Source organism: Chiloscyllium plagiosum, unplaced genomic scaffold, assembly GCF_037043375.1.
Source record: "Chiloscyllium plagiosum isolate Xiang-an unplaced genomic scaffold, Cpla_swu_hap1 HiC_scaffold_8, whole genome shotgun sequence".
Classification (NCBI taxonomy): domain Eukaryota; kingdom Metazoa; phylum Chordata; class Chondrichthyes; order Orectolobiformes; family Hemiscylliidae; genus Chiloscyllium; species Chiloscyllium plagiosum.
Window position 1 is genome coordinate 32587956 of NW_028270146.1, and position 16018 is coordinate 32603973.

General features: G+C 39.7%; 1 protein-coding gene across 5 annotated transcripts in view; it reads right to left on the minus strand.

The window, feature by feature from the left end:
- Positions 1 to 15621, minus strand: part of ppp4r4 (protein phosphatase 4, regulatory subunit 4) — a 186495-nt gene extending 170874 nt beyond the window's left edge. For 2 of the 5 annotated variants that reach the window (XM_087989669.1, XM_043697169.2), the window contains exons 1-2: positions 15279 to 15621; positions 13013 to 13086 (exon numbers count right to left, since the gene is read on the minus strand). In XM_087989669.1, the coding sequence (XP_087845795.1) occupies positions 13013 to 13086; positions 15279 to 15371 (167 nt within the window). In that variant the 5' untranslated portion in view covers positions 15372 to 15621. The remainder of the gene's footprint in view (positions 1 to 13012; positions 13087 to 15278) is intronic. The other 3 variants (XM_043697170.2, XM_043697171.2, XM_043697172.2) reach the window with 3 other exon arrangements.
- Positions 15622 to 16018: the final 397 nt, after the last annotated feature.

Sequence of the window (16018 nt, forward strand, 5' to 3'; positions counted from 1 at the left end):
GATTTGACTTATTGTAGTCATGTGTACCTAAGTCCAGTGAAAAGCTTTGTTTGTGAGCAAATCACAAGGTGCTTAGACAGGCGACACTGCACCGGAGGAGCGCGAAGAAAAATTAACAATAACAAGATCAACATTATTTGAAGTTAGTCAATTCATCAGTCGAATAACAGCAGGGAAGCTGTTCTTGAACCTACAAGTATGTTCAATCTTCTATATCTTCTGCCTGACAGAAGAGGTTGTAGGAGAGCATTACTGGGCTGGGAGGTGTCTTTGATGATTATGACAGTCTTTCTGGGACGAGAAATGTAAATGGAGTCCAAGGATGGAAGGTTGGCTTCCATGATGGTCTGGCCTGTGCAGGCAACCTTCAGTAGTTTTTAACAGTCCTGGGCAAAGCAGTTGCCGTACCAGGCTATTATGCATCCGGATAGAGTGTTCTCTAAGATGGATCTGTAAAAGTTACTGATGGTCCTTATGGACATACTGAATTTCCCAAGCCATCTGAGGAGGAAGAGACGATGTTGTTCTTGTTGGGTTATTATTTAGGTCGTTAAGCAAAAAAACAAGGAACTTCATATATTGGAAATCAGAAATGAAAACAAATTGCTCAGGAAGCTCACAAAGACTGGTCGCATCTGTTCTTCAGAACTACTCTGAAGAAAGGTTACTGGACCCAAAAAGTTAACCTAGCTTTCTCTCCAGAGATGAAGTCAGACCTGCTGAATTTTCCCAGCAATTTCTGTTTTTGATTCTTTTGGATGTGAGTACTTTTCAGCACTTGTGACATTTTCAAGAGTTTTAATATTTTTGCAAGAATTAACACTAAGTCACATTTATCACCTTATTACTTAGGTAAATACTAAATTAGGAAACATACCAGAAATCTGCTCTGCATTCAAATCTTTGAAAATCGTTTGTAGATTCACCGTCTGTTGTTACAACCTATAAATACTGTATAATGGCATAGCATTAATATTTAGTTAAATAGCTACCCCTCATTTTAAAGGAAGTGGTTAATATAACCTAATGAGGAGTGGAATATAAAGGGACTGCTTAATTCTAATTCTGTCACTCAATCTCCGTAACTGGTCCGAATTTAAAGTTTCAGAGTAAATAAACTCTTAGAAATGTTACACCTAACTAACTTTGTAAGACAAAATTATATGAACATTCAATGGTGAGCACGATAAAAAAAACATTAAATATGTGCATTGGAATTAAACATAAAGCAGCAAGTGACTTCTTTGAAAACTTTAAATACAAGCACATCCCCACTGAGTTTCTACTTTTTAAGTAAAATTACGCCTTCAACTTTAGATCATCTATTGAATTACAGGTGGTTCTGGGATAACATGAGTTTCAGCAACGCTATTTGGCTATAACATCACTAATGAAGTACGGGACAGTATTTTGGAGAATGCTCACTTCTGTTGCCAATAGTGCGATACCAGCTCTTTGTTCTGCACATGCGCGTCAAAATATATGTGCCACTTTTTGCATGTGCGACACCAGTGTCAGTCTTAGTGCATTCTAAACATGCACCAATGCCCGCACTGAAGTATCTGCTATACTGTACACAGCAACTGTCTTACATTTTTTAAATGTACTGTGGTAAATTTACTTTTGTTAATAAATATGATTTCAATCTTCATTCAGGCTATAAATGTAATGTCAACTTCACTTGGGCTATGTTATACTTTGCATTAGACTTTGGGTGACCTTTGAGCAATCTTGCATGTTTTTGTTTGCTAGTCTGCCCCAACCCCACTTTTTCCATAGGCCCCATTATTTCTATTAAGCAATTTTCTATTAAGCGAAATTTCACTGGAACACATCTACACCGTTATAAGAGAACTACCAGTACACTCAAAGGCTTTGGGAATTCAGGAAATTCAGAGATCAACAAAACATCAATATATTTTATCACACAAATTATTTCTTAACTTCACAACACCATATTACATGCTCAGCAGAGTTATTCAACATAACTATGAATTTCTCAGAATAACACAGTCAGTATTATAACCCTTCAACAATTTGAAAGTATTCCTTACTTTAAATTTCAAATTTCCCTTCCACCTTTCTGAGAGACTACAAAAATAAAGGGATAGCTTTAACACAGTCACTCAGTAATCCAAATAACTTTTTTTTATTTCAAAAATACTTTATTCAAAAAAATATTTTGATGATCTGTACAATTGGTTATGCCATACGTACATCAACATCTTTGAATACAGAGATCGAGTAATAATTCATATATACAGGTCTGTACATTTACTATGCATGTATTTAGCTGAGGCATCAGCGGAGCCCATTACTGTGTGAGCCCCCTGTTCTTTGGCAGGCAGATGTTACACGGTGGTCTTTTCCCCCCCGCGCCTTGGCGGCCGCTGCCCCAAGCTTCAGCGTGTCCTTCAACACGTAGTCCTGGACCTTGGAATGTGCCAGTCTGCAACACTCAGTTGGGGTCAGCTCCTTCAGCTGGAAGATCAACAGGTTTCGGACAGACCAAAGCGCATCTTTGATCCTCCAGGTACAGTTGATGTTCATCTTGACAAACACCATTTCATTCATCTCCAGACTTCTTTTGCATAGGCTCATTCCAGGAGGTGTGTGACAGTCTCATCCCCTCTGCAGCCACTTCAAGGGCAGCGTGCGGTGCAGCAGAGAGTCCGGGCGTGCATAAAGGATCTCACAGGCAGAGCCCTTCTCACCACCAGACAAGCCATGTCTTGATGCTTGTTGGAAAGTTCTGGCGATGAGGCATTCTGCCAAATGACATTGACAGTCTGCTCAAGATTCGCCCTCTCCTTTTCCCGAAGGGTCTTAAGGACACTGCGGGCTGACCACTTCTTGACTGATTTGTGGTCAAAGGTGTTTTTCTTCATCAATTTCTTCACAAAGGACAGGTGATACGGAACGGTCCAACTACTTGGAGCGTTCCATGGCAGCAAGGCCAGGACCATCCTTCGCAACGCTGGGGACAGATAGAACCTCAGTACGTAGTGACACTTGGTGTTTGCATACCGGGGATCCACACACAGCTTGATGCAGCCACACACAAAGGTGGTCATCAGGGTGAGGGTGGCATTGGGTGTGTTTTTTCCCCCGTTGCCCAGAGCTTTGTACATCGAGTCCCTTCAGACCCTAGCCATCTTTGATCTCCATTCATAATGTAAGATGGCCCTGGTGACTGTGACGGCACAGGTTCTGGGAATAGGCCAGACTTGTGGCACATAAAACAACAGCGACAGTGCCTCACACCTAATGACCAGGTTTTTACCCTTGATGAAGAGCAACCATAGCTTCCATCTGCCCAGTTTCTGCCTCACCTTCTTGATATGCTCCCCCCAAGACTTGGTGCATGCCCCAGGCCCTCTGAACCAAATACCTGCAGGTGGTCAGTCCTGACAGTGACGGGGATGAAGGATTGGTCGGCCCAGTTCCCGAAGAGCATGGCCTCACTCTTGCCTCGGTTAACCTTGGCCCCCGAGGCCCGTTTGAACTGGTCACATATGCACAAGAGTTTGTGCACAGACAGCGGACCCGAGCAGAAAACGGCGACTTCATCCAAACAGCAATATCTTTGGCATGTTAGTCAACTATGGGAATCACTGTTGAACTCAATTTTGTCCTTCTTCAGTTCCAACCAAATCAACTTTTCAGCAAGCATGACTGGAAAGCTATCAGAATTGGAAAACCAAGCAAATTTTGCCCGCTCTTTAATCCAGTGATAGAGAACTTGTGGTGGTGCTCAACTTCATTTTTGCTGACGACAGTCACAGCACAAACCAGAAATTAGAATTCAGGACTGCTTTATCCATGTGGTCTAGTACTACATTATATGTTGGATCAAAGAGCCCAATATTTTTCTTATTGATACATGCTGCAAAAAAAAGTGCAAAAGTACTTGCTACGTTTGATAGAAAAACCACTAAAAAAAATCTCAAGCACTCAAGCAAATATATTGTGGAATAGTTTCAAAGTTGTAATATATTCTTTCAGCAAATCTCCAATCACTCGCACTGCGACGTACTATATTGCTTTTAAGTTATTATTCTAAACAGACAAGGAGTTCACTTAAATTGCATAGTACATTTGTGCTATGCAATAAATGATCAACTCCAGCAGAGAATCTAGCCATCTCAACTTGAGATTGAACAGCATTACCACTGCTGGATCTCTCACATACCAACACCCTACAGATCCGTTAGCCAGAATCTGAATGAAACCAGCTATATAATTATTGAAATGACAAACGCACGTCAGAGGCTGGTAATTCTGCAGTAACTAGCTCAGCTACTGACAAAATATGTACACTACCTACAAGTCCCAAGTCAGGAATTACATAGTAACATTAGGTTATGCACTTATGTTGACAGATGGAGTATTCGAATTTAGACAAAAGCAGAATTAGAACAAGTCATACATGTCCTCAATAATCATCACTGCTCGATTATACTAAAAGCCACATCACATGAGGTAAGCATTAATTTAAGCGACTACAATACTTAAGTGAGCACAAGAGATCAGGCAAAAGTTAGCAACAAATAAAAAAAACATGCACCTCTGTATGTGAAAAGCCATGCTTACCATATCTGTCTGTGACATAAATTACACCTCTAGTAATTCACAGTACGAGATGCAATAACATAAATGCAAATCTTCACAAAATAAAACTATTCAGCATTAACTTATTCAATTGGCACAATGTTCATTACAATAGCATCCACTATATTTCACCCCGTATAGCAGCACTTAGTTCTGCAGCCTTAATCAAGAGATTCCACATTCATTTGCAAGGAATTCATTACCTCAGTGACTTGAGGGTTTCCTGATTCCCAGGTAGAGTATTCCAGGTCACTTGACCATCTGGAACATTAAAGGTAGCAGATGCGTGAGAGCACTGCCATATGCAAGTTCCCCTCCATCTCATACTCCATTCCATCCTGCTTGGAACTATATTGCCATGCCTTCATTGGCATTACATCATTGTCCTACCCCAACAGCATTTTGTGCACATCTATACCAGGTGAATTGCAATGCTTTACAAAAGGAATTCACCATCATCCTCTCCAAAGCAATTAGGGATAAGCAATAAATGCTGAACTTGTAGGTGTCATTGACATCTCTTAGATGTATTTGTTTTAATAAACTCCAAGCTCAATACTGTTTATATCAAGCAGGAATATATGACATCGATTTCAAATCACTTTAATTTATCAGGAATTAGCAATAAAAATCTTAGCACTCTGACCGCGATAAATAAATGTAAATTTTAACAAGCTTGACTGAAGCAACTTATCACATTGTCCTAACCAAGAAGAAGTGTTGTCGTGGAATACATCATACATTATATTTTGCTTCTAAATGTATCATTCTATGATTTGGTAAATAAAAGGTTTTATTTGATAACATAATCAAACAAACGTTTTTTGTTAAACTTAATTATGCATAAATAAGTACTCTTAAAAATTCACACGGCTAAAAACCAACAAGTTTTCTGGGCCTTATAGCCTACATAATATAGTTTTAAAAGAGGTGGTTGACCTTCCACAATTTCCTAAATTCTAAAACACAAAGGAGGTAGAGAGCAAACAAGGAATTTAAAGTCAGTTAGACGAATACTGTTGATATTTAACATTCAATAATGATTAAAGATATAGTAACAGAGCAGTTGGAAAATCATGATATTATTAGGTATAGTTTCATGAAAGACAAATTATGGTTCACAAATCTCATAACGCTTTGTTGAGGTGATGGAGACGTTTATAGGAAAGGAAATCTTTGACTCATAAAATGCCTTTCGCGACCTCAGAGATCGTCAAAGTACTTTTCAGCCTATTAAGTACTTCTGAAGTGTAAAAAACCGAAAGAACTGCAGATTCTGGAAATCAGAAACAAAAACAGAAATTGCTGGAAAAATTCAGCATCTGTGGAGAGAAATCAGAGAAAAGGTTAACTTGCAATACTCTCCACAGATGTTGCCAGACCTGCCAAGTTTTTCCAGCAATTTCTGTTTTTGTTACTTTTGAAGAGTAGTTGCTTATTAGATTAGATTAGATTCCTTACAGTGTGGAAACAGGCCCTTTGGCCCAACAAATCCACACCGACACGCCGAAGCACAACCCATCCAGACCCATTCCCCTACATTAATCCCTTCACCCAACACTACGGGCAATTTAGCATGACCAATTCACCTAACCTGCACACATTTTTGGACTGTGGGAGGAAACCGGAGCACCCGGAGGAAACCCACGCAGACACGGGGAGAGTGTGCAAACTCCACACTGTCAGTCACCTGAGGCGGGAATTGAACCCGGGTCTCTGGCGCTGAGAAACAGCAGTGATAACCACTGTGCCACCCGTGCTCCCCTTATAATTTGGATTAACAGCAATCAGTTTGCAAAGATCAAACTCCCATAAACAGAAATGTGGTAACAATTGGTATGAGAGTCTAGATTCTTATGCTCAAGTTTGTGGAGTGGGACTTGACCACACAGTCTTCTGGCACACAGGCAAGAGTAATTAACTGAGCTACCCTTGAGGCCGCAAGCAAGATAAGGGGGAGACTTTTGGCTGGGGCATATTCAGATTTTTAAGATTGCATCAATTATTTTCCAAACACATTTAGGATTTATTGGATTGGGGCTAATATTAGCATTCATGAAGATTAGCCTATGGACAGAAAAGTGTAGGAATAAACAGGGAATTTTCAGGATAACATTGTGCATTTAACGCAGTGATGCAGGGGTTAGCAGTTAAGCCTCAACTACTTACAATTCATATCATGATCTGGCTGAGAGGAACAAGTGCAATTCATCCAAATCTGCGAATATCATTAAACTCTGGAAAACTAAGCACTAAAGGTATGAATAGAGGCTGCAAAAAGATTACAGCAATTCTGTGATTGAAAGGGAAGGTAGAGTATTTATAGAAAGTCATTGAAGTAGGTTTTTTTAAAAACAGGCAAGATGCTGGGAAATATTAGTATTCAAAGGAACCTTGTACACATCTCAGAAAATTAACATACAAGCATCGGAAACAGTTACGAAGTCAAGTGGCATGTTAGCCTTTGTGGCAAGGCAATTGGGCAACAAGTGTAAGGAACTGTTACAATAATATAACACTTTGAGACAACACCTGGCAAACGGTGTACAGTTTTAGTTTCTTTACCTGAGGAAGGATAAAATTCTTTTTGCAACAGTACAATGAAGGCTGAATAGATTAATTCCTGGAATGAGATGATTGTACTATGAGCAAAAAGAGTGTACTTTTTCTGGAGTTTGGAAGAACATGAGATGATTGAGTACTTCTAAAACAAAAATCACCAAAGTTTTTTATCTTAAACTCAGAGTAATTCACAAGAATACCAATAAAGGGGAAAAGCGTTTGGAGAGAAAATGCTGTTTGGTTGGCAAATTCTAGAGGCATTGCCAAGGAGAATGCAGCAGGTAACAATATTTACTGTTAACCTTTTAGACTTTGTTTAGATTTCAAACCAGACAGTTTGACTCTAATTCATCAGGGCATGCCATGAGAAACAAACCAGCACGTGGATATCACTTACTTTAATGCACTTAAACAGGCACAGTGCATGCATATATTCTTTCAGTCTGCAAACAAGAAGACACAATATATTCTTGCATTTGGCTTACAGTATACTCTGCAGCCCTTGTTTTTACAGTATACTCAACTGTATCACACTGAGCCCAACTGACAGTCCTTAACTGGTTGTCATATAATTCTTCACACCCTCAGGATTATTGTCCAATTGCAGAATCATATCTAATACACAATGTGGTGTGTTTTGTAAGTGCAGGCTAGTTAGATACGGTCAGTACCCCACTTGTCACAAACAGCTGAAAGGATATGCTGTTTATTATGATTCATCAAGCTTTGGGATGGATTATCTACATTTTTTGCATCACATTGGCACAGAAGTTCACATAATTTATATACTCAATTGTCTCATTGAAAACATGAAATTCTTAGAGGGTACTTGAATAGGAGATCGTCCTCCTCTATTGGAGAGTCTGGAACTACTTGCATAGAGTGAGGATAAAGGATTGACAGCTTAGGATGGAGACGAGGACAAATGTTTTCACTCTGAGTTATGAACCTTTAGGATTCTGAACTCATGGGGCTGTGGATATTTTATCAATGAATACTCTCAGGTCTGAGAGCAATAGATCCTTGAACACTTAAGGAATCAAGAAAAATGAAGAGAGGGTGGGAAAGTGTTGGCTTAAGGAGGCCATGAGGTGATCTTTTAGAGGTTTATAAAATCATGAGGGGCATAGATTAGGTAAACAGTCAGGGTCTTTTCCACAGGGTAGGGACTCCAAAACTCCAAAACAGGAGGGCATAGGTTTAAGGTGAGAGGAGAAAGATTTCATAGGGAGCGGAGGGGCAACTTTTTCCACACAGAGGGTGGTGCATATATCAAATGAGCTGCCAAAAGGAAATGATAGATGGGTACAATTACAAACATTTAAAATATATTTGGACAGGTACAAAGAGGAAATGTTTATAGGAATGTAAACCAAATACAGGAAAATAGGACTAGTTAAGTTTAGGAAACCTGTTCGGCATAGATGAGGTGGGCCAAAAAGCCTGTTTCTGAGTTGTATGACTGTAAGATTCTAAATGTTTAATCAAGATCTTACTGAATGATGTCAGAAGTCAAATGACACCAGGTTATAGTCCAACAGGTTTACTTGAAATCACAAGCTTTCGGAGCAGACCTGTTGGACTATAACCTGGTGTCATCTGGCTTCTGACCTTGTCCACCTCAGTCCAATGTCAGCATCTGAATGATAAAACAGATTAGATGGTCAATTCTTGCTCTTATTTCTTACATTGTAGAACATAGAACAGTACAGCACAGTACAGGTTCCTTGGCCCTCGATGCTGTACTATCTTCCATGTGCCTATTCAAGATTCCCTTAAATGTACATATGTATCTAATTCTACTAACACTGCCAGCAGTCCATTCCACACACCTGTGTAAAGAACCTACCTCTGACATCTCCACTAAACCCTCCTTAAAATTATGCCCCTTTGTGACAGACATTTCTGCCCTGGGAAAGAGTCTCTGGCTATCCACTCTATCTATGCCTCTCATCCTCTTGTACACCTCTAATCCTTCTTCGCTTCAATGAGAAAAGTCCTAGCTCCCTCAACCTAAGACATGCCCTTCATTCCCGGCAGCATCCTGGTGAATTCCCTAGCACCCTCTCTAAAGTTTCCACATCTTTCCTATAATGAGGTAACCAGAACTGAACACAATATTCCAAGTGTGGCCTAACCAGGGTCTATAGAACTGCAGTATAACCTCGCAGCTCTTAAACTCAATTCCCCTGCTAATGAAAGCCAAAACACCATACACCTTCTTAACAACCCTATCAACTTGGGTGGCAACTTTGAGGGATCTATGGACATGGACCCCAAGATTCCTCTGTTCCTCCACACTGCCAAGAATCCTGCCTTTAACCCTATAGTCTGCATTCAAATTCGACCTACTAAAGTGAATGACTTCACACTTTTCCAGGTTGAACTCCATCTGCCAGTTATCAGTCCAGTTCTGCATCCTGTCAACATCCCGTTGCAGCCTACAACAGCCCTTCACACTATCCACAACTCCACCAACCTTCATGTCATCGGCAAACTTATTAACTCACCCTTCCACTTCCTCATCCAAGTCATTTATAAAAATCACAAAGAGCTGACAGCCCTGAACTGATCCCTGCAGAACGTCACTGGTCAGTGAAATCCAGGCTAAATACTTTCCATCTACTACCATCCTCTGTTTTCTATAGGCAAGCGAATTCTGTATCCATGCAGCCAGATTTCCCTGTACCCCATGCCTCCTTACTTTCTGGATGAGCCTACCATGGGGAACCTTATCAAATGCCTTGCTAAAATCTGTGTACACCACATTCACTGCTCTACCTTCATCAACGTGTTTTGTCACATCCTCAAAGAATTTAATGACCTGTCCCTCACAAAGCCATGTTGACTACCTCCAGTCAAACTCTGGTTTTCCAAGTAATCATGAATCCTGTCTCTCAGGATCCTCTCCAATAATTTGCCATATCAGTCTGCTTCAGAAGAGTCAAGGTCCTTCTCACTACTGAACACTGAAGCAAAGTATTCAGTAAAGACCTCCCCTACTTCTTCCGACTCCAGGCACAAGTTCCCTGCATAATCCCTGATCAGCCCTATCCTCACTCTGGCCATCCTCTTGTTCCTCACTTAAGTATAGAACATCTTAGGGATTTCCTTAATCCCACCCCCTAAAGCTTTCACATGCCTCCTTCTGGCTCTTTTAAGTAAATTATATTACAATTTTACTCAGCTGGGGAGGTGAAGCATTTTCCTAGCTGACATTAAATAGAATTTTGAAATGTCTGTTTTGATACAACCATCTTCACATAACTGTTTAATATATCTTTCCAATTAATCCAACTTTACATCCAAAACAAAAATCTGTCAATGGTAAAAAGATTGAAACTGAGCGCTTTGAAAGAAATACAATCAGGCAAGTGTGGAAGGAGGCAAATAACCACACACAAGAATGAAATAATGATTAAAAACATAAGCTTAACAGCATACAATGTATTTAAGGAGAGAATTTACAAAGATGTGACTTGGAGACCATGATATGGAGGTGCATATGTTGGACTCGGGTGGACAAAGTTAGAAATCACACAACACCATTAATGTATTGTCTGAGCTAAGATGTTACTTTTTTTTAATAAAACCTTATATTGTCTCAAGAATGTGATTTGAAAGTAGTTCTGGGATTTACATATTAATGAACCGAAACCTGCAATCCATTCTAAAAGATGGAAGACTAAACAGCAATCTAGATTTGTTCAATATATCATATCAGTTGCATGACATTGTAATCTTTTGCTATAAATTCTGTGCCTTATGATCCTGCGCCACAGCTACCTGATGAAGGAACAGTGCTCCAAAAGCTAGTATTCCCAAATAAACCTGTTGGACTATAACCTGGTGTTGTGTGATTTTTAACTATGACTTGGAGAGTAATTTATACTCGGCACAGTCAGATTGAAAACAAACAAAAAGGTATTAGGTATTTATGCAGGATCTTTTGAACCTTAAATGAAATTTGAGAGATTTTCAGGCCACAAAGACATTTGCTTGAATGCTTGCAGAAAAGTCTAATGTTACTGTTACAAATCATTATGGGTCACCAGACAGACAATATGGGTCACGTCTACGTTCTCAGTTCTTGAAACAGCATTAGCAAATATTGAACGTCACAAACTTTCGACAATGAAAGTTTGATTAATTAATCAAATGTGCAAAGATGGACTTGCTTCTTCGTGCATTGTGAAGATACAAAAACAACATCAGACTTTATGGCTGCCTGGCAATTTATAGCTTGGAGAAGTCAGAATCAAACAAAGACAATAACAGGCATTGAAAGGTGTAAAACCATAAAGAACTATTCTCTATTTTTTAAAATGCTTTTATATTTTCACAAAGCTTACCAATTCAATGCCATTTTGTAACCTAATAAAAAACTAGACACATGCTAAAGGATTTAAACTCATTGGAAATCACAGTAGCTCAACAAGTCAGTAAGATATTTGAATTTGAAGGACGTAGAAATAAATCAAACATAGACAGAGGCTTGCAATCATTAACTACAGTACTATATAAGCTAGTCAAGTAGAAAGTGAGGGGGCGTTAGGCAATATTAGTTGGATTATTAATAAAGTGGATCATTGATCTTGAAGGAAGTTCTCTAGGTATGTCGGCTCCTTCTTAACATGATAGGACACTTGGCCAAGGGTAGTCCTGAGAATACTTGGTCAGCTTTTGTAATAATAGCCTTAATGGCCCGGGCATATATTTTATTCATTGCTGCATAGAAGAAGGAGATAAAAGGAACAGAAGGCCAAACAAGGCGGCTAAGCTATGGGAACTAGAAGATCCAAGACTGAGATAACAGCGCACATCTGCTTGCCAACATAATTCAGTGTACTGATCAGTTTATGAAACTTGTTGTATGCTGTATGTGCTGGAATAATGTGATCAAGCTCAGCCACAAACCTTGTAGTAGAATTTGAAAGTTATGAACTATAAATTATATGCTCCAAACTAGCATGGATTTCTTTGTGTGACCAGGATCTTCTCCCATGCCTATGCTCAAATTTGCTTTTCAACTCTGCAGGGAGGAGAAAGTGAGGACTGCAGATGCTGGAGATCAGAGCTGAAAAATGTGTTGCTGGAAAAACACAGCAGGTCAGGCAGCATCCAAGGAGCAGGAGAATCGACGTTTCGGGCATAAGAAGGGCTGATTCCTGAAGAAGGGCTTCTGCCCGAAACGTCGATTCTCCTGCTCCTTGGATGCTGCCTGACCGGCTGCGCTTTTCTAGCAACACATTTTTCAGCTCTTTTCAACTCTGCAGACTTGCAAACTGTCATTTTCTGTCACAACTCCAGTCAAAAGCACTGCTAGAATTGTTAAAAAAAAGGTTGAATAAGCTTGAGGAGCTAACACATTACAACTGATCAAATAGCTAATGGCACAGATTTCAGATGTGCAAGTTGAAATTTCAGTGTGCACCAGAACAATAAAATGGTTATACCAACCCAGGCTTAGACACTTTCCATTGAAGCAGACTAAAACATAAGCAATAAAAGTAATTGTAAGCACTGCAATTATAGTTACAATATCAGAATCCTTGAAATAACAATGTACCAACACCAAGAGATAATGAAAAAGAACTAATCTTTGGTTTGCCATCTATTTTGCAAGGATGGAAAAGCTGGACAGTTAAGAATAGAGGTTGTTTAAAAGCAAAATGTAGCAAAAGTAGAAAAAGAACAGAGATATCTTTCTGAATCAGGCTATCACAGCACTGCTGAAATATAACTTAAGAATATTCATTTTCAAATATGCTGCCCCACAACTTCAGGCGTTACTGAACCTTTCTTCCACAACACCAGGAAGTTGGAATTAATAACCTACCTGAGAAGATAAACAGCTCTTTCAATATCATTAAGTTCTTCATCAACTGTCAATCTTTCAATCTCTTCTGGTGTCTACAAATGTAAATAAGATTAAAAATAGAGCAGATATGCAATGCAGTTATCAATAAATCAAATGATTTCAGTCAAGCAAGGTCCAATCAAGGGGTGTCATATGATATCATAAACTGCAATGGAAAAGCATGGTTTTTGCGATACCATATGAAAGATTAGATCAGTTTTATTTGCAACGTATCCAATATGTAATATATAAGAGATAGGGATATGTTTAAAAAGAACATTGTAATTTTTCTGAACTGGTTGGGATTGAACATAGTTGGAGTAGCAAATTGTTTAGACTCCCATTTCATCACTCCAAAATAGAGCGAAATTATTTAAATTTAATTCAAATGGAGCAAATATCACTTCAACACACTATCATTACTTTTTTTTGGAAAAAATAGCCAGAATTAAAGTAGGGAAAAAAATTGTATGCAATATATCAGTTAATATCAAATGTACGTAGCTCTTCCAATGCTGTAAATGATCAAATGGTAACTCTATACTCCTGAATTAATCCCAACTTTTAAGTATGATTTCGAATTTAGTGTTCCATTATTTGCAGCCCTTCATAAACAATTTGCTCGTGACTAAACATGCAGGCTCTGATCTACAAACTCAATTTCTTTTTTTTCAGTTGGTAATGCTCTTGCCTCTGAGTCAAAAGGATCCAGCTTCAAGTTGCACATGAGAATTTGAGCACACAAATCAAAGCTCTATTTTATGATTTTATTGTAGTGTCTGAGATATCCTCTTTCAGATGTAATGTTATAACAAGGGCCCATCTGATGTTTGAGTAGGTGTAAAAGATCCCACAGACACAATTTATACCACAAGCAACATCACAAAAAAACAGATTAGCTGGTCATTATCACATTGCAGTTTGTGGAAGATTGCTTGCATAAACTGACTACTGCACTTTCTTCATTATAACACTGTGAACAGCACTATACAAATGCAAGTCTTTCTTTCTCTTACGACTAAAAGCATTTTATAATGGATAATGATGAAAGGTTTATACATGCATTTGACAAGCTATATAAAATAAGTTACTCAAACTGACAAGAGTTTGCCAAAGCCACCTCACCAGACGAAATGCTCTTTTTGCCAGACGTCAATTTTTAAAAAAACGTTTTAAACTATGTTTCAGTTACTAATCTATGTAGATTAACAACATACAGGTTCCAGTAAAATATAGAAAAGGGTAGAGAAATTGGGCAGATCAGACAGCTTCAGTGGGGAAGGAGTTAATATTTCACCCTCATTCCCGCTTCTCTCCCTGACCTGCTGACCATTTCCAATCAGTATTTACTTTTAATTCGATAAAAACAATGACTGCAGATGCTGGAAACCAGAGTCTAGATAGAGTGGTGCTGGAAAAGCACAGGCAGCATCCGAAGAGCAGTAAAATCGACGTTTCGGGCAAAAGCCCTTCATACTTCTAATTCACATGTAAAGCACCTGCATTTCGACTTAGCATTGATTTAAAATTCAAGTGCATCTGTTCTGTTGTTCGTAACACAACATCTAGCAAACATCTAGTCTGTATCATATCAGAAATGTCTTCATTAAATTAGTAAATCAGGTAGTAAATAAAGAATCAGTCACAGTTCAGAATGTAACAAGGTCCATGTTAACATTTGTTCAGAAATATAACCTGATATATTCAATAACAATTGATAGTTGTTCCAAATTTATCATATATACATATCGATTAAATAAATCTAAAATTAAACTGTGGGTTGAATTCTTAATAAATATGCCCGATGTAAATGGCTCGATATTTAAAATGTTAACGATGAATTGGTAAATGTTCCCGTTAAAATGAGTCATAACGTGCGAACAATTTCAGTGCTGGTACGGCAGATTTGATGTTTCAGTCGCTGATAACTTACATAATATAGCTTCGCTACCCTAACGGCTGTAGTCATTATCACTTGTGGGCCTGTATAATAAATCTGATTTCGTCTCTGTACCCAAGGCAGGCTGTCGATTTTCGCTTTAAATACATTTCCAATACTGTACAGTGGTTCAGGGGTAACGCAGGCTCTGCCTTCACTGCGCTGGAACCGTAGCCCAATGTAACCTTGATAGCTCAAATTACATACATGCATATTGTACCCCACTGAATTTTGACATATAAAAGTACAAATATGTATTATTTCACCACCACCCCACAACTACATTCCCCTTTCCCACATACACACCTTCAGGTATCTACGCACTGGTCTTTCAATGAAGCTCAGTTCCTGTAAATCTTCTATTTGCCCGAATAAATTCTCCTGATTGAAATCCATCATTTTTTTTTAACAAACGAAACGAGGATTAGAAGAGATGAGAATAAAGCAGCAGAGTCCGGGGAGGAAGAAGAGCTCTGTGCGTTTTTGTGTGTGGGTGCGGGATTGATCCGGGATCCGGGGGTGGGGAGAGGAGGCTGAGGGAACAGAAGAGTGTGAGGAGAGTGGCAGGGAGAAAATAGGGGTAGGAGAGAATCTGTGGGCGGGGTGGAGGAAGGTGAGTGGGGAAAGTGAGGCTGGGGGCGGGGAGAGAAGGTGACAATGATGGGTGAAGAATAGAGGGTTAGGGTGGGGGAGAGGAGAAGGTGAGGGTGGGGGGAGGAAGGTGAGGGTGGGGGGGAGGAAGGTGAGGGTGAGGGGAGGGAGGTGAGGGTCAGGAAGGGGAAAGGTGAGGATCGGGGGGGTGAGGGTCGGGAAGGGGAGAGAGGGTGAAGATCGGGAAAAGAAGGTGAGGATCGGGGGTGAGGGAGAGTGAGGGTGAGGGTCCGGAAGGTGAGAGAGGGCGTTAGGGAGGGGGGTGCGGAGGGTGAAGGCAATGGGTTGCGGGCGGAGAGAGGGAGCAGGCTCTGGGGAGGCTGGTCAGCGACGCTCCGACAATCCCAGCACCATGTCCCGGTGCCCGAGCCGTCCGATCGACAGTTGGAAGATCC